At 41.8% G+C, this 27,220-nt stretch overlaps 1 protein-coding gene across 2 annotated transcripts; it reads right to left on the bottom strand.

The window, feature by feature from the left end:
* Positions 1-1,569: 1,569 nt before the first annotated feature.
* TMEM35B (transmembrane protein 35B) lies at positions 1,570-21,700 on the bottom strand. Of its 2 annotated transcripts, none has more exons than XM_072610092.1 (3): positions 21,527-21,700; positions 5,690-5,867; positions 1,570-1,898 (listed from the first exon to the last, which is right to left on the bottom strand). In XM_072610092.1, exons 1-3 carry the CDS (start codon positions 21,635-21,637, stop codon positions 1,786-1,788), a joined length of 402 nt encoding a protein of 133 aa, XP_072466193.1. In that variant the 5' UTR covers positions 21,638-21,700; the 3' UTR covers positions 1,570-1,785. The 2 variants fall into 2 exon arrangements, with proteins under 2 accessions (XP_072466193.1, XP_072466192.1); XM_072610091.1 differs by having other exon boundaries at positions 5,690-5,870; positions 21,527-21,699.
* Between the last annotated feature and the right edge of the window lie 5,520 nt (positions 21,701-27,220).

Below are 27,220 nucleotides of genomic sequence, written 5' to 3'. Positions count from 1 at the left end.
GTTGCCCCTCAAGAGCTCCTAGGACTACTCCCTTCTGCATCTGTAACCAGCCTCATCACCTTCCTCCCACCCACCCACCCATGGAGGGAAAGACAGAAAACTAACATTGTAAGAACAAACAAGATTTTTATTGAACACTGAACAGGTCCTTATAAACGAGCACTTCACCTGCAATGCCCCACACCCCCCCCCAAAAACTGAGGAATCTGTCCAGTAATGCCATACCCAAACCAGTGTGCAGGAAGTAAAGGGTTAAAAAATAATTGACCTATCCTTAAGGAAGACCCCATCCTTCCCCCTCAAAGAGTAAAGACAAGATAGAGATTGGCACTGATCCATTTCATCAATGAATTCTACACCTCTTCAAGGCACTTATCAAGGTTATGGTTAATCTGTGTGTGGTCACTGACATCCCACATCCAGGGCAGAACTAAACCTGAGATTCCGAAGGTCCAGCCAACTTCTGAGTCTCTCATCTCCGAAGGGCTCGCGCATACCAAAGCTTAAATACATTTGGAGTACTATACTCAGTTCTAGAGGGGAGTGGAGAAAGTGTTACATTTTAGTAAAATCTAGTTACATTTAGTAAAATCTGCAGAGCATCTGAAAGAGGGTCACCAAAATGCTGAGGGACCTTCAAGTTCAGACCATTTGAGGATGGGCTGAAGAAAATGGAGATGTTTGACATGGACAGGAAACGTTTCAAGGAGAACATGACCACTGTCTTCAGGATTTGAAAAGCATGGAAGAGGGAACAATGGGTAAGTTATAGAGGGTCAAATTTAACCTGAACTACTTCCCAAAGATGAGGCCTGTCCCAAAGTGGAAGGAGCTATGTCTGTCAGCAGGTAGTAGGTTTCCCTTCACTTGTGCGTGTCTTTCCTTCAAGCAGAGATTCAATGACCACCTGTCAGGGATACTGCAGATTCCTTTTCAAGAATGGGTTGGGCAAGATGGCCACTTGAAGTGCCTTTTCACTCTAAAATTCAGTGAAGGTTAAGACCACCTAAGGATTGGTAGAGGAAAGATCCCACTATGCACATGTGCTAAGGCTGGGTCTATAACTCCCACTTAATTATTCATCTTTCCAACTTGAGAATCTCCCTGCTTCTATCTTGCACCCGCTCCTTCTTTCTCTTTGAATGCCCAATGATGATTTCCATTCTCCATCTCTAGGCTCCCTGATTTTCTCCTTTCTGATTGAAAACTTAAAGAGTTTTCAGGGTTTTGCCATAATATGATACTTTGCCATTAAATGCCCATCTTGTCATATGGGAAGGAAGCCTGAGAATTCCTTAAGTGGGAGGTTTTCAGTTCTTCAAAGTGAGTCAGTGCCCTGCTTTGCCAATGCTGAATTTCTTCATATTGAGTAGACTCAGAATAAGGGAAACTAATATGTACATGCAAACTACCCTTAAAAACGGTGAGGGGTGTGGGGGGGAAGAAGTAGAAGGCAACCCAAGAAGCATGAGCTAGAGAAGGCAAAGAAGCCTCTCCCACACACAGATGAGAGAATGCATCGGGGACTGGTCCCCAGGGCAGTGAAAGAATAAAGCAAACCCAGAATCAGCTAGTTCAGTGTCCAAGGCTGGACTCTTATGTAGTTGCATGTTCCAAATATGTCCTTGCCATCAAATCTACATGAGACGGAGGTCAGACCTCCAGTCCAGAGGTGCTTCTATCCCCACCTCTCTATGATCATCCAGCTCCCAATGATGACCCTGTACCTCTCTCTCCCCATTCTCCTGCTACCTCTCCAACCCTTCCCTCAGCCTTGGCCTTGACTCATAACACCTGACAGCCACGGGTATCCAGCAGAAGCAGGAGTCCCAGGCAAAGAAATGGGGGTGCACATGTAGTCACAGACTCCTTCAGCAGCACCAAGTTGTAAACTGTACCTGGAGAAGGAAGAAATAATAACACAGAACTCAATAAGCCAGCATTTGAAAAATTGGAAAATGTAAATTACTTAGGAAAAAACTGCTGAGAGACTGGAAAGCAGCCTGGAAGAAATTAGGCTTAGATCAACACTCTATGCCCTATTCCACCATATATTCTAAATGTATATGTGACCTGAATACTTAAAATCACACTATAAAATAATTAGAAGAGAAGCAGGTCATATACCTCTCACAGTTGTGGGTAGATGCATTCTTTTTTCATTTATGTTTTTAGTTATTTCATTAAATATTTCCCAATTATCTTTTTAAAAAAAATTTTAACATTCATTTTTTAAAATTCTGAGTTCCAAATTCTCTCTCTCCTATCTACCCTTCCCTCACTCATGGAGCAATATGATATCAATTATACATATGAGGTAATGCAAAACATAATTCCTTATTAGCCATGTTGCCAAAAAAACACAAAAAAGCAAGGAAAATAAAGTAAGTGGGAAAAAATATGCTTTAGTCTGCACTCAGTTCATCAGTTCTCTTTCTAGAGGTGCATAGCATTTTTCATCATGGGTCCTTTGGAACTGTCTTGGATCATTGTCTTGATCAGAGCAGCTAAGTTTTTCACATTGATCATCATTAAAATGTAGCTGTTATTGCTCACTTCATTTTGCATCAGTTCATGTAAGTCTTTCCAAGTTTTTCTGAAACCATCCTGCTCATCATTCTTATAGCACAATAGCATTCCATCACAATCACATACCACAATCTGTTCAGTCATTCCCGAATTGATGTACAATCCTTCAATTTCCAATTCTTTGCTACCACAAAAAGAGCTGCTGTAAATATTTTTTGTACAACTAGGTCCTATTCCCTTTTCTCCAACATCTTTGGGATACAGACCTAGTAGTGGTGTTGCTGGGTCAAAGGGTATACACGGTTTTATAGCCCTCTGTACATAGTTCCAAATTGTTCTCCAGAGTACTTATACCAGTTGACAGCTAGGAGATGTATTCTTAACCAAAGAAGAGATAAAGGCAATCATAGAAGAAAAAATAGATGACTTTGATTACTTGAAACTGAAAAGCTTCTGCACAGATAGCATTAATATATTTAGGATAAGAAAAGAAGTGGTAGAATGGGGAAAAAATCTTTGTATCAAATTTCTGTGATAACGTTTGGTATCCAAGACATATAAACACTTATTAGATATATACTGTATGCAAGACCAAAAGCCATTCTCAAATAGATAAATGGTCAAAGGTTAAGAACAAATGGTTCTCAAAAGAATTATGAACTATTAATAATAATATGAAAAAATTCTCCAAATTACCAATAATAGGAGAATTGAAAATCAAAACAATCCTGAGATTTCACCTCACGTCTTACAAATTGGCAAAGTTGACAGAAGATGGAAATAATGGATGTTGGATGGACTGTATAATGTTGATGGAGCTATGAAGAAATATACCTACTTTGTAATCTAACTTGAAATAAGGCAAATTAATTAATTAAAATGTCCTGACCCTTTGACCCAGAAATTCCACTATCAGGTTTTGCCCAAGGGGGCCACTGACAAGAAGAAAGTCCTTACATTTCATTGTATCTCTATATAAGCCCAAAATCTCTTAAAAGAATCATTGTTTTTTTGTGATAGCAAAGCATTGTGTAAATAAAGTAGATGTCTATTGATTGGGGAATAGTTAAGCAAACTCTGGCACATAATTGTAATGGAATGTTACTGAACCATAAGAAATGACAAATATGATGAATACACAGGTGCATGGGAAGAGCTATGTGAACAGACGCATAAAGAAGTAAACAGAATCACCAAAAAAAAAAAAACCCAACCAAAAGAGAATGATGCAAATTCGCTTTTTTGCATCAGTGATGCAAAATTATAAAGAACAAACATGGCTTCAAAGATACAGGAGAAGACATTCCCATTCCACCCCTTTGCAGAAGTACCAATGTACCACAGTGGTACACTGGCGAATATTTCCAGATTTGTTTAATGTATTGATCAGTTTTGCTGAATTTTTTTCTCTTCTTTTTCTTATCCTTCTTTTGTCTTTAAAAATAGTGTTATATATGGGGTGGCTCTCTGGGAGGGAAAAAAGGAGAAATGCTGGGGGAAATTTTGGTGAGTAAAAGTCAAGTCAACACGACCTGTGCCAAGCATTCTTAATAAGCAATGGGAAGGGGCAAAGTACCAAAATAGTAGTCTCTGGTCTCAGGTGCAGAAACAATAGCTCACACTGACAAGTCATATTCACAATCTACCCAGAGTCTCATAAGAGCTCAGGAAAGAAAGTAGTGAGACTATTGTCCTCATTTTATAGATAATGAACCTGAGGAGAGTGGGAGAGACTTGCCCAAGGTCACATAGCCACTCAATGACAGAGTGGCTATGACAGGTCTTTCTGACCCCCTGTCCAGTGATCTAATTTACCCCCTACCAGATCTGTCTCTCAAGAACAGCACTAAGGAGGACCACAGTTAGAGGTCTGGGGAGGAAAAAGAGTCACAAAAAGTCCCTGGTCCTTCTCCCTCCTCAGCCAGGAGACAATCAGAGGAGTAAAGTTGGAGGGACAGAGGAGGAACTAGGAGTTCCCAGAGACCTGGTCTGTGTCAGAGGGGCTGACACTAAAAAATAAATATAAGCTTTATAATTGATATAATATTACTACTTTCCTTCTCAATAGGTGAATGAGAGGCAGGAGGGAGTGTGAGAATTCGAAACTCAAAACAAAATTGCAAATGAATGTTAAAAATAAATAAATAAATAAATGGGGGAGACACAAAAATAAAAGAATGTAGCCATAGCTGTAAATTACATGAAGCTCAGGAACCTCAGCTTAGATCTGGGCTTCTTAACCATTTTTGTGTCCTTGACCCCTTGGACAGTCCGATGAAGCTTATGGAACCCTTCCCAGAATATTTTTCAATGCATAAAATACATAGGATTACAGAGGAAATTATTGTAATAATATAATATTACATTATATCAATACAATATTATAATATAATTATAACATAATCAATACAATAATTATATCGAACTAAAATTATCAGAATATTTAAACAACATGCCATCTTGGGGAGGGGGGAGGAGGGGAAGAAAATTTTAAATTTATGGAAGTGAATGTTGAAAACTGAAAATAAAAAAATTAGGAAAAAAAAGAATATTTAAACAAACAAATTCATAAACTTCAAGTTAAGAACTCCTGACCTAAACCCTAGAGGGTTTAGAGTGGGGGAGACAGGAAAGGTCACTCCAAAGGCTAAGGGAAAACACATACACACACACATACACACACACACACACACACACACACACACATCCCTTTCCCAGGTTCTCAAAAAGGACAGGTTCCTCAAATGTTGAATATTGTTCCTGCATACAACTGAGCAATAAGAAATACAGGTAATGGAGTACAGAAATTTATCTGGCCCTACAGGACAAAAGAGAAGATAGGGATAAAGGAAGGGAGGGATGTTAGAAGGGAGGACAGATTGGAGATAGGGGTAATCAGAATGCTTGGTGTTTTGGGGTGGGGGGAGGGGAGAGATGGAGAGAAAATTCAGAACTCACTTTTGTGGAAATGAATGTTGACAACTTAAAATAAATTAATTAATTAATAATTAAAAAATAAAATAATATAAATGTGAATTAAAAAAAGGACAGGTTCCTGACCCTGGGGAGTGGGAAAGAGGAAGAGGAGCCCAGTGCCCATCACCCAGCCTCAAGCTTGGGTCACAGTCCCAACCAAACTTCAGCCCTAGCCCCAGCTTACCTATCATAAGCAAGGTGAGCAAAATGCCGCTGAGCTCCTGTAGCAAGGGGGGTCCTATGGCCAATAGGAGACCAGACACAAGTTCGACCCAGCCCACTATAATCAGAAGGTCCATAGGATCTGGATTGTAGCCCATGGCCTTCAAATGTAACACTTCAGCAAACTGCACCATTTGAGCCTTCTAGAAGAGACAAGGAATGACCATCAATAGTCAATGAAGATGCACTGAGAGCCCTGGCTGCTAATACAATCCTGGGAGTCCATTGGGGCAGCTTGCCATGGATGGGAAAATGAGAGAGGAAGAGAGGAAAAAGCCCTCCATATTTCTGTGATCTGAGTGTCTTTCCCATCTGTGGAAATGGGTACTACAAGGATGAATAAATGAATAAAAAAGCACTGTGCTAAGCATTGGGGATATAAATAGAAAGACAAGATAGTTCCTGTCCTCAAGAAACTCACATTCTAACTGGTGAAACAAGAGGGACAACACATAGGTTTCAGTTACATATCAGATGGCTTTAAAAGTCTCATAGATCTTAGGGTGCAGCAGCAAAGCACATACTAATTCACCCTCTTCAAAATCATTTCCATTGATTAAGCCATACCCACTTCTGACACTGAGACATTTGACAGTGCCAACAACTACTATTATTGCCTTTTCTCATATTTACTCTGCACTTTAAGGTTTATAATATGTATTCCTATCAGGTTCTGAATTGGTCATCTGCTTCTATCTTGAATCAGAGTTGGAGGGGACCTCAGAGGACCTGCAGTTTTAACTCATACCTGAGTAGGAATCCCTTTTACTGTGTCTCTAACACAATGCTGGAGCATCTGCTCAAACAAGTTTAAGGACGCTGGAGAAAAGTGCTACTCCAGAGGCAGGCTGTTCCACTGTTGGACATTTCTGGTGGTTTAAAAGTGCCACCTTATTTGAAACTGAAATCTCCCTTCCTCTCAAACTTTCCCCCTTTCTTCTAGTTTTGCCCTGTGGAGTCAAGTATAGCAATCTATCAATCAACAAATACTTACTAGATACCAGGAACTGTCCTAAGTAAGCCAAAAAAAAAAGTCTCTGCCTTCAAAGGTCTTCATTGTATCAGGGAAGACAAGTCAAATCTCACTCCCACCACAGTCCTCCTAATACCTGAAGATAGCTATCATGTCCCCTTCCCTGAGCCAGAACCCATAATTTTTTCCTTATCCCCCTATTGTTCTCTTCTCCAGAATAAACATCCCAGTTCATTCAATTGATTCTCATGGGACACACTCATCAGGCCTCTCCAGGGCTCCCTCCTCTACATAAACTCCAATTTGTTGAAAGTTCCTCCTAAAATGGAAAATGAAAATGCTAACTATCATTATTATTAACCAAAGTTTCAGTAAGTCTGTAGAATTGTCCTTGAAGTTAGTGTTCAAATCCCACCTCTGATTTATAATGGCTGTGTGACTGACTATGAACAAGCCACTCAACCATCTAGTGTCCCCAAGCAACTCTCTCTAATACAGTGGAACAGACTGTAGACAGACTGTAGAATTATTACTGATTTAAATTGGCTAAGGAATTTCCTCTTTGGGAATTTTCTACATCAAAGAAAACATGTATAGGCCAAAAAAATTTTAATAGAGTTATTTCTTTTTGCCTGCCATGTCACCTTGTTGACTTATATTGAGCTTACACTTCTAAAAGTCTCAGGTCTGCTTCATATTCATTACCTAATTAAGCTAGATCTCCCCTACCCTAAATTTGCACTTGTTCAATTCACTTTTGAAAAAAAAAATGTGCCACATTTTATAATCCTATTAAATTTTATCTCATGGATTCAAGTCTTTCACAGTCTTTCTGGATCACAATTCTACAATTCAATACATTAGTTCTCCCATCAAACTTCATGACATCTGTAGATACAATTGACTATGTCATCGCTGTCCTTATCTACCATGGCTAGCACAGGGCTGATGATAGAGCCCTTCTGTTACCCTGTTATTAAGGAATTCTTTCTAGTTGGGTCTGCATTGAGCCTATAAAATTACGAAGTCAGGGAGCAGTTTGGTATAGTATGTAGTTCTCACTGGATACTGGCCAACATAGCATCAATGGATAAAGTTTCATGATGATTATAGCTAATAATAAGGGCAATCTTGGGATTACAACTAACATAATAGGATAAAGGCTAAGGTTTGCAAAGCTCATTATATAACATCATCTCATTTGGTCCTCACAAAAATCCTGGGAGATAGCTATGATTAACCCCATTTTATGATGAGGAAAACTGAGGCAAGATGAGGAAGATGAGGAAACTCAGCAAGATAGAGGTTAAGTGACTAGCTTAGAAGCACACAGTTAATAAGTGTCTGACACTGAATATGAACCCAGATCTTCCTGACTCCAAGTCCAGCACTTTATCCACCCTACCACCTAACTGCCTATCATGATGATCACAATGATCATGAAGAAGAAGATGATGATGATGAAGAGGAAGAAGAAGAGGAAGAGGAAAGAGTAGAAGGAAAAGAAGGAGGAGGAGTATGAGAAGAAGAAGAAGAGCTAACTTTATATAGTGTTTACTATGTGCCAAGCACTGTGCTAAGTGATTTGCAATTGTTTATCTCATTTGATCCTCACCACAAAGCTGGGAGGTAAGGACTATTATTATCTCCATTTCATAGATAAGGAAACTGGGAAATAGAGGTCAAGTGATTTGCCCTTGACTATACAACTAATGAATATCTGAATCTGAATTTGAACTCAGGTCTTCCTAATTCTAGACCCATGTTCTAACCATTACACCTAGTTGACACTAAGTAAAAAAAAAACACGTTGGTCAGCCAAAGGACCACATCATGCACACTGCAGGTGTATAGAATGAAAGAGTCAAAGGGAATCTTAAGAGATCATCTAGCTTAACCTCCCCATTCAATTCGATAAACCACAATTAAGCAACTACTAAGTACAAGGGGATATGATGATAAAAATGACATTCCCTGACATCAAGGAATTGACATTCTCGGGGGGGGGGGGAAGGGAGTACAACATGTTCACAATTTTCAGAGAATATATATAAATAAAAATATGTGCAATGAATGCGAAGTATTGGGGGAGGGGAATATAACAACTGGGAGAAAACAGGAAAGGTCTCTTTAAGGAGCTGATGCCTGAGTTAAGCCTTAAAAATGTTAGGGAGTTCTTTTTTATTTTTCATCATCCCATCTACTTCCCTTACTTCCAAGTTGAAGGGAAAAGGAAAACTCTTTTTAACAAATGCATATAGACAAAAAAAATTCCCACAGTAACTATGTCCAAAAACATATCTCATTCTGCACCCTGACTCTGAGTCCATCTCTGTCAGGAGGTGGGAAACATTATTGATCCTCTGGAATCATGGTCGATCACTATGTTCACCAGAGTTATTGAGTCTTTCAAAATCATTCAATTTTATAATGCTGAATTTACTATGTAAATCATTCTCCTAGTTCTGCTCACTTTACTCTTCATCAGTTCATACAAGTCTTCTCAAACTTCTCTGAAACCATTTCCTTCTTCATTTCTTACAACATAATCTATTACATTCATAATCAGTTCAGACAGTTCTGAATTGATGTTCTTTGCCACCACAAAAGGGGTGCTATAAATATTTTTTACATGTAGACCTTTTTCCTCTTTTTTTGATCTCTTTGGGTTATGGGCTTTATAGCAGTGTTACAGATAGCTAGGTGGCTCAGTAAGTAAGAGAGCTAGATTTAGAATCAGGAAAATCTGAGCTCAAATGTCAGCCTCAAATACTTACTAGCTTTATAGCCCTAGGCCAATCACTTAACCATTCAGCTTCAGTTTCCTCATCTGTAAAAAGGGGTAATAGTACCTATCTCCCAAGTCTGTTGTGAGAATCAAGTGCTTTGCAAATTTTAAAGCATCATATAAGAGCTAACATTATCAAAGAATATGCAAAATTTAGTATCTTTGAAGGAATAGTTCCTAATTACTTCCCAGAATGGCTAGACCAATTCATTGCTTCACAATAGTGTATTAATGTGCCTGTTTTCTTAATGTTCCTCAAACATTTGTCATCTTCCATTTTTTTTTGTCAACACTGCCAATCTGATGATGGGTTCTACCTCACAGGAAAAAACTTTGGGTTTCAAAAATTGGAGGTGAGGAAGAAAAGAATGTGAGGCATCGGGTATATAGCCAGAAGTGTGCTGGAGGTAGCTTGGTCCGGCAAATTATTAAATTTATAGTATGAGCATTTACGCCTTGGAAATCAGAATATGCTACAAATCAGGGCTTGATTTATTGTTTTGTTGATTTTCTAGACTTAAGAAAATAAAGAAAAACCATTAATAATGCAGATTAAACAAAAACAAAGAGTGTCCTGTGTCCTTTTTTGGGGGGATGGAGGTGGATAGTCAGTTGTTAAATATTTACCAGTATACCCCTGGTATAGTCTGTGCAAAGACATGTACAGGGGAAATAGAAAGTTATGTATGGGGAACAGCAAGTAGAACAATCCAGTTGTAGCTTGGAGAAGTAATAGATAATCAGCCAAGAAAGGTAAGATGGAGCCAAATTGTCAAGTCTCGTCAATCTCCCAAAAGGCATTTCTAGTTATCCTCAAAGCAATTGTCCTTCACTCTCCAAGAGGACCAAAATGGTATCGCTATGTTGGGGTCAAAGAGTGTCCAACTACGACTGATCAGGTGAAAAGAGCTCATACCTACCATAGATGGGGAACAAAGGGTGCACATGAACATTTGGAGTGGAGATGTCTCTAAATTTGTGCATCTCACATTTCTTTTGAGTTACTGCAGTCCTACTTCATTCATATAGCATGGTGTCTTCTTTGATGTGGGCACACCATACTACACAGTCCTGTGCCAGTATCTCCCAAGTCTTAAAACTGATTCCAAAGTTCTTGAGAGACACCATGAGAGTGTCCTTGTATCACTTCTTCTGATCACATACTTACATTGTATGAGTTCCCATAAAATAGTCTTTTAGGCATTTGAACATCATGATCAGTCCATTGGAGTACCATATTTCACCACATAATCATCGCTGATTTTATGCCAAATTTTTTGTCCAAAAGTGGAGTACGACCATTATATGAAGCTTACTTCAGTATTACTTAAAAATAATTTATTATTAAACTATCTTTGGTACATGATTAGGATGCATGGAATACTTGTGAATATATGTTAAAGTTGGGAAGATGCAGGTCTTACCATATCACATGACTTACCATATCACATGGCAGCTTCACCTGCCCACAGGCTCCCCTTGTGCCTACAGCTTTTCATTGAGCTGAATGACAATACCATTAGCACTGCAGAACTCTAAACAAACCACACAAGTCTACTTTCAGAAATATACTGACAGGGGGTGGAGACAAGATGGCAGAGTAGAAAGGTGGACCTGCTCTAGCTCTCCCCCCATACCTCATAAAATACCTGTAAAAAAATGGCTCTAAACAAATTCCAGAGCAGCAGAAGTCAAAAAACGACAGAGTGAAAGAGATTTCCAGCCCAACACAACCTGGAAGGCTGACAGGAAAAGTCTATCACACTGGGTTCAGAGTGAAGTGCAGCATAGCCTTGGTTGCACAGCATGGACAGGACTGGAGAAGGCTTCAGGGTACAAAATTGGTAGCAGCTGCAGTTCCCAGATTTCTCAACCCACAAATGCCAAAGACAGCTTCAAAGGTCAGTGAGAAAGCTCTTTCACCTGGGTGAGAGAGAAGCATGGTCCAGCCCCAACCCCTGCCCCAGCGCAGCACCCACCAAGGTGGCAGGTCCAATTTTGGAGCCCTTGGCCTAAGGACCCTGCAGGAATCAAGCAGCCAATCTGGGTCTCAGTCCTGAGTGGTGGTCTGGGGGTGAGAAGGAGCACTGGTGTGGTGGAGCTAGTGGAGGCTCTGGAAAGGGAATCCTACTCACAGATCCTGGGCAGAAAAGAGTGCTTATGGTTGCTCCAAATCAGAGCACAGACCAGCAGAGGAGTAAACTCCTCTCTCTTGATTGTGCCACCTTGGTGGAACTGAGAACTTACAGGCCCCTAGATATACCCTCCACTTGACAAAGAACTCAAAACTCAAGTAACTGACTGAGAAAATGCCCAAAAAGGGGGAAAAAATAAGACTAAAGCAGGTTACTTTCTTGGTGAAAAGGTATTTTCTTCCATCCTTTCAGAGAAGGAAGAACAAAGCATACTATCAGAGGAAGACATAAAAGTCAAGACTTCTACATCCAAAACCTCCAAAAAGATATGCAGTGATCTCAGGCCATGGAAGAGCTCAAAGAGGATTTTGAAAATCAAGAAAGAGAGATGGAGGAAAAATTGGAAAGAGAAATGAGAGTAATGCAAGAAAATCATGAAAAGGAAGTCAACAGCTTGCTAAAGGAGACCTTAAAAAATGCTGAAAAAAAAACCACCTTTAAAAATAGACTAACCCAAATGGCAAAAGAGGTTCAAAAAGCCAACAAGAAGAATGCTTTAAAAAGCAGAATTAACCAAATGGAAAAGGAGATTCAAAAGCTCACTGAAGAAAATAGTTCTTTAAAAATTAGAATGGAGCAGATGGAAGCTAATGACTTTATGAGAAATCAAGAAATTATAAAACACAACCAAAAGAATGAAAAAAATAGAAGACAATATGAAATATCTCACTGAAAAAACAATTGACCTGGAAAATAGATCCAGGAGAGATAATTCAAAAATTATTGGTCTACCTGAAAACCATGATCAGAAAAAGAATCCAGACATCATCTTCCAAGAAATTATCAAGGAAAACTTCCCTGATATTTTAGAACCAGAAGGTAAAATAGAAATGGAAAGAATTCACCAATCACCTCCTGAAAGAGATCTCAAAGGAAAATTTCTAGGAATATTGTAGCCAAATTTCAGAATTCCCAGGTGAAGGAGAAAATATTGCAAGCAGCCAGAAAGAAAAAATTCAAGTATTGTGGAAATACAATCAGAATAACACAGGATTTAGCAGCTTCTACATTAAGGAATCAAAGGGTTTGTAATATAACATTCCTGACGCCAAAGGAGATAGGATTAAAACCAAGAATCACCTATCCAGCAAAACAGTATAATACTTCAGGGGAAAAAATGGAATTTCAATGAAATAAAGGACTTCCAAGCATTTTTGTTGAAAAAACCAGAGCTGAATAGAAAATATGACTTTTAAATACAAGAATCAAGAGAAACATGAAAAGGTAAACAAGAAAGAGAAGCCTTAAGGAACTCATTAAAGTTGAACTGTTCACATTCCTACATGAAAAGATATTACTTGTAACTCATGAGACCTTTTCCAGTATTAGGGTAGTTAGAGGAAATATATATATGTAGGTGTGTATGAGTATGTATGTGTGTGTATGTTATATGTGTATAGGTATGTATATGTACATGTGTGTACATATGTGTGTATATACACATAGAGGACATGGGGTGAGCTGCATATAAAGATAGAATACTTAAAATAATAAAATTTACTGTTGAATGGAATGTACTAGGAATAAGAGAAAGGGAGAGGTAGAATGTAGCAAATCATCTAACATACAAGAGAGAAGAAAGAGCTTCTACAATGGAGGGGAAGAAGCAGGACATGAAAGAAAATAATTGAGCCTTACTCTGATGATATTTGGCTTAAGGAGGGAATAACACACACTCAATTGTACATGGAAATCTATTTTACCCTGCAGGAAGGCAAGGGGAAAGGGGATAGGAGAGGGAAGATAATAGAAGGGACAGCCAATTGGGGAAAGAGATAATCAGAAGCAAACACTATCATGGGAGGACAGGTCAAAGGAGAGAATGGAATAAGTGAAGGGCTGTATAGGACAGAGGGAAATGTGGTTAGTCTTTTACAACATAACTATTACAGAAGTGCTTTGAATTGTTACACATGTATGACCTATACTGAATTGCTTTCTTTCTCAAAGAGGGTGGGTGTGGAGGGAGGGAGAGAATATGGAACTCAAAGCTTTAAGAATGAATGTTAAAAATTGTTTCAGCATGCAACTGGAAATTAAGCTATACAGGCAATGGGGTATAGAAATCTATTTTGTCCTACAAGAAAATGGAAGGGAAGGGGGATGGAAGAAGGGAGGGTAATAGAAGGAAAGACAGACTAGAGGAAGGAGTGGATGGGGTGCATGCTGTCCTGTGGTGGGGGGTGGGAAGAAATGGAGAGAAAATTTTGAATTCAAATTCTTGTGGAAGTGAATGTTAAAAACTGAAAATAAATAAATTATATATTTTTAAAAAATGAAATATACTGACAATGCACATGCACAGAGAATTCTAGGCTCCAGGGTTGCAATGCATGAGAGATAAATGCATATCCATATGCCATATGTATCCTTGTGTCCATATACATTGCTGCGCTGTATCTTTTAAACAGCATGATGAACAGAATTATACCATGTGACAATTAAATGATGAAAGATTATAAACCAATTTTTGGACTGAAAAAACAAGGTGTGATGATTATGTGGTGAAATATGATAGTACTCTCTGCTTGAGTACTTCACCTGAGAAAGTACCTCAGTGTCTAGTACTTTATTATGCCAGGGAGTCTTCAGAATTTTCCTAAGACAATTCAGTTTCCTGGCATGGCACTGGTACACTGTCCAGGTTTCACAGGCATACAACAATGAGGTCAGTACAATGGCTTTGTAGAACTTCAGTTTGGTAGACAACCTAATACCTCTTCTCTCCCATACTTTCCTTCAGAGTCTCCCAAACACTGAGCTAGCTCTGGTAATGTGTGTGTCAACCTCATAATTTATGTGTACATCCTTGGAAAGTATATTGCCAAGTTAAGTGAATATTCATAATTTCTGCATTTGCTATAACTGATGGTTCTACATATGACTGGTGCAATGCTGCCCAGTGAAGAACCTCTATTTTCTTGGTCTTAATTGTTAGGCAAAAATTAGCATAAACAGTAGAGAATCAATTCATATTTTGTGGCATCTCATCCCCAGGGTCTGTATTGAATGCACAATCATCTGAGAACCAAAAAGCCACACATCAACTCTCCCTCCATTTTAGAATTGGCTTGTAGCCTTTTCAAGTTAAATAATTTACCATCAATGTGGTAGTTGACTTAATGCCATTTCAATCCTCATTGAAGGCATCTGACAACATCATGCTTTTGAGAGCAAGCACACAGCCCTGCTTCATTCCATTGGTGGCTAGGATAGCAGAAAAGCATTGTCCATTATCCAGAACCCATGCAAGTATGCCATCTTGAAAATGACATGAAATACTGATGAACTCCTCCAGGCAACCAAATTTTGCCATGATTTTCCACAAGCCACAAGCCTTCATGACTGACAGTACTGCTCCTGACATTTCTCCTGAAATTGTTGGGCAGCAAACACCATGTTAACCATTCCCCAGCCCTTTCTGAAGCCACACTGGCTCTCAGGTAGATGACAATCTTTCAGGAGAAGAATCAGGCCCATTAAGAAGGATTCTAGCCAGAATCTTGTCAGCAATGACTAAGATAAGGGACACACCCCTCTCCCTTCCCCATGATTGTAACAGGACAATCTATTTCTTTTTCTTTCATAGAAATGGATAATTAAGGCACCCTTGAACTCCTGGGGAATAACCTCCTCTTGCCATATAACACAAAAAATTTCAGTCAACTTTTGTATGCACAATAGATCCCCCATCTTGTAAATCTCAGCTGGACAGAATCAGCACTAGGCACCTTACCACATAAGAGGAGCCCAATGGCATTCAAAACCTCTTCTTTAGTTGGTAGTTCAGCTGAAAGAGGGATTGACTTCAATCTGTGGTACATGGCCAATGGTTTCAGCACTGCTTGATGATGTTCTATTCAAAACGTTGTGGAAGTATTCATCTCTCCAGTATCATGTCCTTATCACTAATCAATGTGGCTCCATCAGCACTGAGTAGTTGAAATTCACCAAAAGTCTTTGGCCCATAAATCGCATTCAGGGCATGATAAAAGCACTTTGGATTGCTACTATCAATGTAAAACTGAACTTCATCTGTCTCCTTACTGAACCAGGAATCCTGCATTTCTCTAAGCTTCACTTGCACCTTACTTTTGATGGATGAACTATCCGGCTGATAAACCCTGAGGATTTCTCGATTTTTCATTTAGCAGCTTCTGAATTTCCCCATCATTTTCATCAAACCAGTCTTGATGTTTGCAAGTGTTCTGGCCCAGATGAGTAATTAACAGTGTTGCACACCAAATCTCTGAAAGCTGCTCACTCCTTTTCTGCTCTACTGTTGCCAAATGTGTGTTGGCTCAGCTTTTCCTCCAAGTTAGCAATGAACTGCTGAAGCACCCTAATCTGTTGATATTAAGTTGGTATCTGTTGATATGTTGCCTTGGGGCTGCTGCCAATATTTAGCTTGGAGAGGATAAGTCTAAGCCATCCAGCACTTTGTGCCACACATCACCTTCATCACTCTCATATCCTCTCTGTTGTGTCTCCTTACAGTTACATAGTCTATTAATGTTTGCTGTAAGAGAGCATCCATGAAGTTTATTGTGTTTAGGTAAATGGAAGACAATGTTGATGATGAGAATGTCATGAGATGCACAAGTCTTCAGTAGTAAGTGACCACTGTTGTTGCCATTTCCAACTCTATTTTTCCCAAGGACTCCCTACCATATCTGCTAGTCTATGCCTACTCTTGAATTAAAGTCACCCAGAATTATAAGCTTGTCCTCTTTCAGTACATTGATCATGAGGGTCTCTGGATCTTCATAAAATCTTACGTTGACCTCATCAGGGTTCATTCTGGTGAAAGCATACACACTGATTCATGTAGTCCAAGGAGATCAAAAAAGGAAGAAAGGGGTCTATATTTTAAAATATTTATGGAATTTTTATAGTGACAAAGAAATGGAAATATCCATCAATTTAGGAATAGCAGAACCAGTTACATATTGTGTATGAATTATATATTCGTTACATATCAGTGTAATGAAATATAATGAAATATTATGATACTATAAGAGACATTAAAAGGGATGATTTCAGAGAATGAACTGATGAAATAAAATGAGCAGAATTAGGACAACAATTTATACAATAGTAACAACAGTGCAAAGAAAAACAACTTTGAAAGACTTAAGAACTCTGATGGAGGCAACGACCAAACAAGATTCCAGAGGACCAGTGATAAAGCCAGTTACTCACATCCTGAAGGAGAGATAATGTCAAGGAGCAGAATGAGGCACATATTTTTGGACTTAGCCCGTACAGGAATTTGTTTGGCTTAATTATGCATATTTATTAACAAGATTTTGTTTTTCTTCTTTCTTTTTTAAATAGGGGAAAGGTGGTAGGAGGGAAAAGAGGATGAAAGTTAAGGATTCCAGAAAAGGAAGGAGAAAAAAACGACAAAGAAAAGAAGGTGATCAGAATATCGTTTTAAAATGCACAAAAAAGAACAAAAAGGGCGAGGAGGAAATACAGAAATGCGCTATAAAAACTCCATAAATATTTTAAGATATAGGCCCCTTTTCTTCTTCTTTTTGATCTCCTTGGAGGATTTATTCATAGTTTAGTAGCTTTGGGGGCAGAGTTCCAGACTGTTTTCCAGAATGGCTGGACAAATTCACAGCTCTACCAACAATGCCATAGTGCACCTGTTTTTCAAGTCTCTCTAGTAATCATTTTCCTTTTCTGTCATCTTTATCAATCTGATGGGTAGAATTTCAAAATTTTCATTAATGTTATAGAGCATTTTGTTGATAGCTTGAACTTCTACATTTGAAAACTGCCTATTCATATTCTAGAGAATGGCTCTGCCTTGGAAACTTAAGCAGGAGAATAAAGTGGTCTACCTCGGTTTCCTCATCTGCAAAATGGAGATAATCAGAGCAGCTACCACCCAAGACTTGTTGTGAGATCAAATGAGATAAATTTGTAAAATGCTTTCAAATCTTAAAGTACTACGTGAATGCCAGCGACTACTGTTATCATTATGAATATCAACTAGGCAGCTGTGAGGATGATGGCTTTGGAGAGTACATAGGCTTGATGCAGGAAGAAAAATCAGGAGACTGTTGTAATAGTTCACATAGAGATGAGAAGGGCATGAACCGGGATGACTGTCGTGTTAGTGGAGAGGAAGGAATGGATGAAAAAAATGTGGAGGAGATAGAATCCACAAGATTTCACAGTATATAGACTGTGGGAAGGGGGTGAGGTGGGGCAGCGTTGTTCAAATGAGCATCAAGAATTAAGAATGGTAGCTGGGTTGTGTATTTGGGTAACCAGATTTATGAGAAATGAGAAAGTCAGGAGGAGGGGTAAATTTGGGAGGTACAGAAATTTCATGGTTCTGTTTAGAACATGTTGAGTTTAAGATACCTATGGGACATATCAGAGGAGATGCAGGGCTGGAGCTCAGAAGAGATATGGGCTGGATAGGTAGACTGGGGAGTTATCGGCATAGATCTGAGAGCTAAAACCATGGGAGCTGATGGGATCACCAAGAGAAAACACTCAGAAGAGAAAGCTCAGGAGGGAGCCCTGGAGTATACCCACACAACAGGAGCAGGAAGTCACCAATAATAGTAATTGACATTTATATAAAGTTTGAAAGTTTGCTAATCACTTTATGTACATGATCTCCTTTCAGCCTTCACAACAACCCTGTGAAGTAAGTTCTACAAGGTTCATTGCCTCCATTTTACAGATGGGGAATCTGAAACCGAGAGAGATCACACAGCTATTAAGTGTCAAAGGTGGATTTTGAATTAAGTTCTTCCTTTTCTCAGGTTCACTACACTAGCCACCATGCTTCTCCAGAAAATGAAATACTAAGAAATACAGAGTAATTTCAGAAGGAAAGAATATTAATAGATGGGAAAAATTAAAGGAAAAATTGATTCCCCAGAGAGGGCTTGTATTAAAACAGAGGTTCTCAAACCTTCTGGTCTCAGGACCCCTTCACACTCTTAAAGATTACTGAGGAATTCAAAGATCTTTGGTTTATGTAGGTTACATCTACATATTTACCATATGAGAAATACACCACATGAGATATTTACTACATAAGAAATAAAATATGGACTCTCTGAAAGGATCTGGGGAAGCCTCCTAGGGTCCAGTGTTCATACTTTGAGAACCGCTGTATTAAAGCTATATCTAAGTTTCCTTCCAGCTATGATATTCCGGGATTCTATAACCAAGGTCAAAAATGGAGTTATTGGCAGAGCTAGCAGTTAGAACCCAGTTCTCCTGACTCCTGGTTTCAGGGCTTCCTCCATGCAAATGATCTCAGACAAGTCTGCCATAAATATTGGCTAATATGTCCTAGGTAGAAGTTGAAGATACTTCAACAGAGTTGGGGGTAGGATAGGTTGGAAGGTTGAGGTGACCTAACATGTTCTTACCAACCCTTGGATACCTCACCACCATCCCCCCATCATTAGCCCCCCTTAATTAAGAAATTTAGGTCTTTACTCAAGGGAGCCCATGACACAAAAATATTCAAGACCCCTTGACTTAGGGACATTTAGAGATGGATAATGTTATTTTCAATAATCTTCAGTAAAAACCAATTTAATTTAAAAAAAAAAAAGAAATAAATTTAGGTCTTTTTCCAAACAGAGAAGGTCCTGAGAAGCCCTCCTGAGCTGGTACCAGATACTGACACAGAAGATGCCACGAATATCTGAAGTCTAATGACCACTTCTAACTGCTTCTTCCCCTTTCTCCATCACTCCCTTCCACTAAATACCTCTTTCCTCTGCTAAGGAACAAGCACCAAGGCCACTAATCTGTCTTGGCTAAACTCTGCTGCTAGACCTGACTATTGTGAACTATCCTCAGTCCTGCCAGACCCTTTCCACTCCCTGCACTGCCCGGTTACCACATCCTCCCCTAAACAAAGCCAGGGAAAGAAAGCCAAAGCCCAGGTGATTAGGTGGCAAGGGAGGGAAAGGCAATCTCTACCTCCCCTCCCCAAACTCCCCACCAAGGAACATAGAAGGAATGACCTTCCCAAGAACTTCTGAAGAACAGGAGAGCAAACCCTCTCTTCCTGTGAGGGGTCCCCTGGAAGCAGTGTATTACTAAGCAGGAAGCCAAGCAAACTGGGTTCTAGTCCCAGCTTAACTCACAATGGAACCCAGGAGGCAGTGAGAAATGAAGGATATTGCCCATTACCTCATCTCTCAGATGTGAATTAATAACTCCTATCCTACAGAGGTTTTATGAGGATCATAAATACACCCCGAAAGTTATGTAAAGGGCTAAACAGAAGTCAAGAGTTATTTTCAACATCATTGGAGTAAGACAGGGCCAGGACCTTGAAGAGGGAGAGGGGGCACATCTTCATTTAAAGTGTGGGCTCTTGCATCACTAAAATCAGCAACAGGGCCAAGGTGAACTCTACCCTCAGCCCCCACCCCCATCACCCCTAAGACAAGAGACTTGAGGGAATTCACTCCAGAATTTATTAAAGGTTTATGACAGGTACTGGGATAGATACAAAGATCTTTAAGAAAGCCAGTTCTTGCCCTTACAGTCTTGGGGAGGGAAGGGGGCAGTGCTAACAAGAGGTGGGAAGCAGGGAGGTCTCCTGTAAGAGATGGCATTTGAGCTAAGTCCTAGAGAGAGGTAGGGATGTGAAGTGAGTCCCCAGAGCATTGCAGGAATGGGGGTTGGGGAAGTTGGGGCAGGGAAACAGCCTATGCAAAGACTAGGAGTGATATTATAAGGGGAATACCAAGGAGGTCAGGGGGAAGGGGATGCCACAGAATTCAGCTCCCTAGCTGAGGAGTCTTGAGAAAGAAGGGAAGAGAGTAGAGATTATCACTTTCTCCTTTCTCATCAAACATCCTAACCCCACTCCATCCGCAGCACAGTCTCCCAGGAAGGTAGATAAATCCATTACTGTCATTTGTACAGACCTGACCCAAGATACCTATACCTGTCTTTAATACCCATGGGACCCCTACCTGGTGAGGAGTATGGAGTTGTCACTGAGCAAATCAACTCCTAACTCAATGTCAGTATCCCCAACTGTAAAATGATTAATAATAATAGTTAGCCTTTCTATAGCCATATTTCTATTGGCAAAGGGCTTCACATTATCTCATTTGATCCTTACAACAACCCTGTGCTATTTATTATTTCCATTTTACAAGGTGAAGTGAGAGCACCGAAACCACGAGACTTGTCCGGGGTCACACAGCTAGTATCTGAGACCACATCTGGACTCAAATCCTCCTGACTCCAAGCACACCTCTTTATCCACTGTGCCACCTTGATTGGACTCATTCTAGAATTTCTTCTGCCTCTGACACTCTTGGGCTCTGTAAGCTTGCAAAGGTACAAAACATTCACTCGAAGTAATAGGACCTGAGTTTAAAATCTTGGCTCTATTGTGACCTCAGGTGAGATGTCACTGAGCCTCTGTTCTCTCATCTGTAAAATCAGGTGGGGGGATGCTCTCCGAGGTCCCTTCCAACTCTCAATCTATGGTCCTAGAATTCCTCCTCTCTCTGAGTGTTCACCGGCAGAGATCACCTGTCACCTGGAGGGAGGGACAGTGGCCCTGGCCTCGTCTACCCCATCATTTGACTGACGACCCCTTTCTCTCCCCTCTCGGTCACCCCACTGAAATAGGCAGACCTCTTAGGGGCTAAAGGATCCACGCAGGCGCAGGCTCAGAGGGCTCCCAGGGTGGCCAAGGCTGCTTGTCTGCAATAGAGTACAGTGGGAGCGGAGGAGCCTGGAGACCCCCAACCCTCCCCCGGGCGCAGCGCCGCGCTCCTTGGGCAGGCGTGCGCCCACCGCCCCCGGCCCCCGGCCGCCGCTCACCATCTGCGCCTGCACCTGGGCCGAGATGTGACACTCGGCGAGCTTGACCGCCCCTGTGAGCATAAAGAAGAGCCCGAGCAGCAAACGCAGACCGAAGAACACGATCAGCATGGCCGCGCGCGCCAGCCCGCCCCGGGCCACCCCAGCCCAGCTGGGGGACTGCCCGCCCCCGGCCCTGCCCGGTCCTCCACCCCCTCACGACCCCGCCTCCCCACCGGAGCCACGCCCTCCGCTTCCCTTTCTGCCGCTGGACACTAGGACGCGTCCCAGGCTCTCCTTTCATCTCCCTGGGCCCTAATTGGGGAAGAAGATGGAAGAGGAAGGAAAGAGGCTCTTCCCCTCGTTTCACAGAGGGAGAAACCAGGACCTCGGGGGCCAAGTCTGGGACCAGAGGCCCCCAGCTTCCCAACTGCTGCCCAGCAGTGCCCTCCACGGGGAGAAGAGGAAGAAGCCAGATCTGGTCCCAGCCCCAAGCTGATGGAGCGCAGATGCGTCTGTGGCTCAGACAGAGACCCTAAAGGGTCTAGTGAGGGCGAAAATTTGGTGGGATCAAGGAGACTCAGGATAACCTTCCTGTAGGCTACCTCAGGCCGATCACATCTCCATTCCGAAAAGTTTCCTCTTCTGTGAAGCGCAGGACGTGATTTTCTAAGTGCCCATCAAGCTGTCCTGGGACCTGTCCGACTCACCTCTGACACTCTGTTCCAAGATCTCTTTCATTTGGACATTCTGTGCTCTAAGGCATCTCCCATCTCTACATTCCCTGTTCTAAGATTCCCACCTAACCCTGACATCCTGGGTTCTAAGGGCCCTCCCAGCCCTGACATCCTGGGTTCTAAGGACCTTCCCAGCCCTGACATCCTGGGTTCTAAGGGCCCTCCCAGCCCTGACATCCTGGGTTCTAAGGGCCCTCCCAGCCCTGACATCCTGGGTTCTAAGGGCCCTCCCCAGGTCTGACATCCTGGGTTCTAAGGGCCCTCCCAGCTCTGACATTCTATGCTCTAAGGCATCTCCCATCTCTACATTCCCTGTTCTAAGACTCCCACCCAGTCCTGACATCCTGAGTTCTAAGGGCACTCCCAAGCCTGACATCCTGTGTTCTAAGGACCCTCCCAACTCTGACATCCTGGGTTCTAAGGGCCCACCCAGCTCTGACCTTCTCTGCTCTGAAAGCCCTCCCAATTCTGAAACACTATATTCTAAAATCCCTTAATCTCTAACATTCTGTGTTTCAAGAACACTTCCAGCTCAGACCTTCTATGAGCTAAGATCCCTCCCACCTGTCACATTCTGTGTTCGAAGGTCCCTCCCAGCACTGACATTCTGTGATTAAAAATAGGGATAATAATCCTTGTCCTGCCTCTCAAGGCTGTGGTGCGGAAAGCACTTTGTAAACTGTTAAATGGAAATGTTTATTTTTATTCTTTTGTCTTTGCCTGAAATACCCTGATTTTTTCTTAGTTTCTCCTCTGGGTAATTAGGGAAGGGAGGGTATTTGGGGCCTGAGGTAGCCATTCCCCTTTTATTTTCCTTAGCTCCCTCCTGGCTTTGCCCTTTCTTGGCTGTACTACTTTTGGGGGGCCAACCACCCTCACCCCAGCCTGACCCAGCAGCCTCCTGTGCCCCTAAGTGGGATGCAGACCATGGAGAGGGAGCCACAGCCAAGACCAGGTATCCAAAGGGGAGGCGTCTCTCTTTTCCCTTCCTGGTGTTAGGCAGTCCCTCTGCCAGGGACTGAGGGAGGCTAATTCTGTTTTGGGGGCTTTGGATGCTCAGCAGCAGCTCTGGTTCCAAATGTAAGCCCAGGCGAAGGAAGTCAGGAGACCTGGCTTTGGAAGAGCTACCTGAAGACAGTGCTTTCCTTGGGAGCCATAGAGGGCCAAGCGCTGCAGCCCTAGCCACCTAGTTCTGTGCCCAATTGTTATTTAGCAGTCTCCTTTCCTACTGGGCTTTTCAGTCCTGGCAACCTTGGCTTTTCTCATCTGCAACAAGGAGAGGAAATAATGAGTCACACATTGCCTGTCTCCATGGAAGGCCCCCTCTCCCCCCACCCCCTTCCACCCAAAAACCCCAATCACGTGTAACATCTTGCATCGAGGCAGCTGAGAGAGAGAGAGGGTTTGGAAAATTTATTTTGGGTGATAACTGCTGATTACCAAACCAACTGAGGCAAATGAAACTTTCAGATGTTCTTGCTTTCTCTCTGGGTCTGCCTCCCGAGTGTCTCTGCCTCCTCTTTCTTCACCCCCGCCTCTTAGAATCCTTCGCTTCCTTCAAACCTCTCCTACACAGAAAACCTTTCTGGATCCCCCCTTCGGGTTGTTAATGCTCACTCTCTCCTCAAATGATCATGTGTATACTTATCTGTTTTCATGTTATATCCTCCTGGCCCACTCACCCCCAACCCCAGAAGAAATGCAAGGTTCTCAGAGGGCAGATCCTTTCCTTCATTAGGTCTTTGCATCCCCATCCCCCAGCATGGCATCTTGCATATAGTGAGCAGTTAATAAAGGCTTTCTGGCTGAGGTTGCACTGGATTTGTCTCTCGTTCTCTCTGCCTTTCCATGCCCGTCTTTCTTCTGGGGACTCAGTCTCTTATCTGTGCCTCTGAATCTCCCTCTCATTATCCCCCATTATTGTCTCACCACATCTGTATCTCTGCCTCTCATGGTTTTTGTCTCTCACTGCCTAGGTCTTCCTTTCAGAGTCTCTGTCTCTCAGTCTCCCTTTTGGTCTCTGTCTTTTGTGGTGTTTGTCTTTCACTGCCTAGGTCTCCCTCTCAGGATCTCAGCCTCTCATTATTTGCTTCTCTCAGGTCCTCCGCCCAACTTTCACTCCCCATTGCTCTGAGTCCCAGATTCAAGGACGTAAAATGACTTAGTGCCGGGTAATCATCTGGCCCCACTTTCAAGAGGGTGATTGTGTGTCTCTTTCCGGAGGCACAGCTCACCTCTGAAGCTGTTGCTCTGGCGTTTCCATGGTATTTTACGTTTGCTAAGGGCTTCTTCATCCCTCCCTGCCGGGCTTTGTAGGCAGGCCCTTGGGTCCAGCTGTCTGTCTGGCTGTCTGGCTAAGAAAAATATGATTTCTTAGGGCTTTCAGTGCAGAAAATTTGATGCTACCATCTAAGGGCTGAGAAAGGGGGAACCCTGTGTCTGAGCTGCCTTTACATAGTGGGTAATCACTCCCTCTTCCATTTGCACATAATATCATTTCCCACAAATCCCAATTCTTACCCACTTTTGAGGTGGGGAAACAAGACCCAGGAAGAACATATGTCCAGAAGGAAAAGACTACTAGAGAGGTAGCTACATGGCACAGTGGATATAACACTGGCCCTGGAGGCAGGAGGATCTGAGTTCAAATCCAGTCTCAGACATGTACTGGGCTGTATGACCCTGGGCAAGTCACTTAACCCCAATTGTCTCCAAAAAAATAAGGAAAAGACTACAAGACTTGGAGTCAGACCTGGGTTCCCCTTTGTCTGTAAAACTAAATCAAACACTGATGTTCTGACTTCAAATCCAATACGATATCCACTACTCCATTTCCCTTTCTTTCATGAGGCCTTTCCAGACATTAGAAATTCTCTCCTTATAAACATTTTGTATATGATTCATGTATACCTGTACATGTTGTATCTCCTCAATGGAACAGAGCTCTCTGAGGGAGTCAAGTAGATGGTGAAGTGGAAAGAAAGCCTGGCTTACAACCAGAAAGATGGGAATTCAAGTCCTGCTTCAGGCACTTACTAGCTGTGTGACCCTGAGCAAGTCACTTAATCCATGTCTGCCTCAGTTTCCTCAACTGTAATATGGAGATAATGATAGCACTTACACCCAGGGTTTGCTGTGAGGATAAAATGAGATATTTATGAATATCTTAAGGCACTATATAAAATCGATTATATTAAGAGCAGAGATTATTTGTTGCCTTTTTGCCTTTGTACCCCCAGAGCCTGGCCAAATGTCTCATACTTGGTTGGTTGGTTGGTTGTAGGCCTTGTTCTCGAAGAGGATCAAAATGACATCACCATGATAAAGTGAAGTTTCAGCATGTCTGACTGTGACTGATCAGACCAATACGAGCTCCAAATGCTCTAAGTAGCACTTAACAAGAAAGGAGGGTTGGTGTAGAGAACCTACTGCAGAGTCAGGAACATCTGGAATCCAGAACCTCCATATGACACACACCAGCTGTAATGCTCTGGGTAAGCCACCAAACCTATTAGGATCACCAGGAACTCTCTAAGGCTATAAAATGAAGAACAGTTGCTGGGCTGCATTAAGAGAAGTTATTTCCTCACTGGGTGTCCCCTATACCTTTGAAATCACAGACCTGAACAACCACAGAAATTGAATTGAATCTCCCTTCCCTCCATTGGAGGGAAGTATTTTTATAAATGTTAACAATGCTATAGAAATGTGAATTACTATCACAGGGATAAAATAGAAATGTAACCCAGGAATCTGGGTTCCAAGTCTCCCCATCTCAAAAGTTTGAAAATGTGGACAATCCACCTCCCCAACCCCATCTCCAGTCTCAGCTTTCCAGCTTCAGATCCAAAACTCAAATCAAACACAATTCCCTGAATTCTGTCTGTGTTTGTCCTTTGTTTTTGAAGAAGATCATGACATAAGAGAAATGAATGGGGCTAAAAGGGAGACCCAGAATGTTGTGTCCAAGCACCTCTTTCCGGATCTTTTATCTTCTGGCCAATCCTCAAAGCTCTTGTCCAGGGATTCACTCTCCAAGTCACAGATGGGCTACAAGGATTCTACCTGGGCTTGGAGACTTCCTGCACAGGCTTTTTTGTCTAGATAATTGGGAAGTGGATGATATATAGATACATGGAAAAGTGGAGATATCAGTAGGTACAGCTTTCAGAAATATTTTTCTGAGAGTTGCTTTGGTCTCTTGTTGGGGTATTCAGTTTCAGAAGACAACCAAGAGACAGGTATCTCCCTCTTGCTGAAGAGGTACGAAGGATGCCCATCCTTCCTCTGGGGAGGTCACCTCTGATCAAGGTCACCAGTGCCACAGTACACGATGCATTGGGGTGACAGTTGCCCCTACAAATTCCTGAGCTGGTGATCCAGTCTGAGGGTCAATCCTACCTGACCTAAGTAGTATAAACAGGAAGTTTGGGGCCCATGCCCCATAAAGTAGCCTGGGGCTTTATTAGCATTTTCCCAGGGCTGGGAGGAGGGAGCTTGGACCCTCTTCAGATTCAGCAAGATGAACTCCCTACATGTGACCCATTTTTATGTCCCTTGCTAAGGGAAGAAAAAGAAAGAAGAAGGGTTATAGGAAAAGAGAGAAGAAAAGAAGGGTAGAGAGGAGAGAGCAAAGGGAAGGGAGAAGAGAAGAAAGAAAAGAGACAAATTGGCAATTCTGCAGCTTATACAGGCATGGTAGGGAGGCTCCAAGTAATAGCTTTAGGGATGATCTGTGGATTTCATTTATCTGTTCACAGATATCCAAGACTTGGCTGTGTTCCCATCTCCCAAACTCCTGGACAGTTTCAAGCTGCCCAGACTTCCCAGAAGCTTAAGCAAATCTGGTAGGTCCTAGACAGGGTGACCTGCTGTAAACCCCAGTGTTAACTGAACTCAGGCCATCCCAGGAAACTCCTCCTTTCTGGAATACAATGCCACTGCCCCTTATCAGAGACAGAACATCAGATTTAGAAGG

Source organism: Notamacropus eugenii, chromosome 5 (genome assembly GCF_028372415.1).
Source record: "Notamacropus eugenii isolate mMacEug1 chromosome 5, mMacEug1.pri_v2, whole genome shotgun sequence".
NCBI lineage: Eukaryota > Metazoa > Chordata > Mammalia > Diprotodontia > Macropodidae > Notamacropus > Notamacropus eugenii.
The sequence above is the reverse complement of the archived record's forward strand: the minus strand, read 5'-3'. Positions and strand labels throughout refer to the sequence as shown.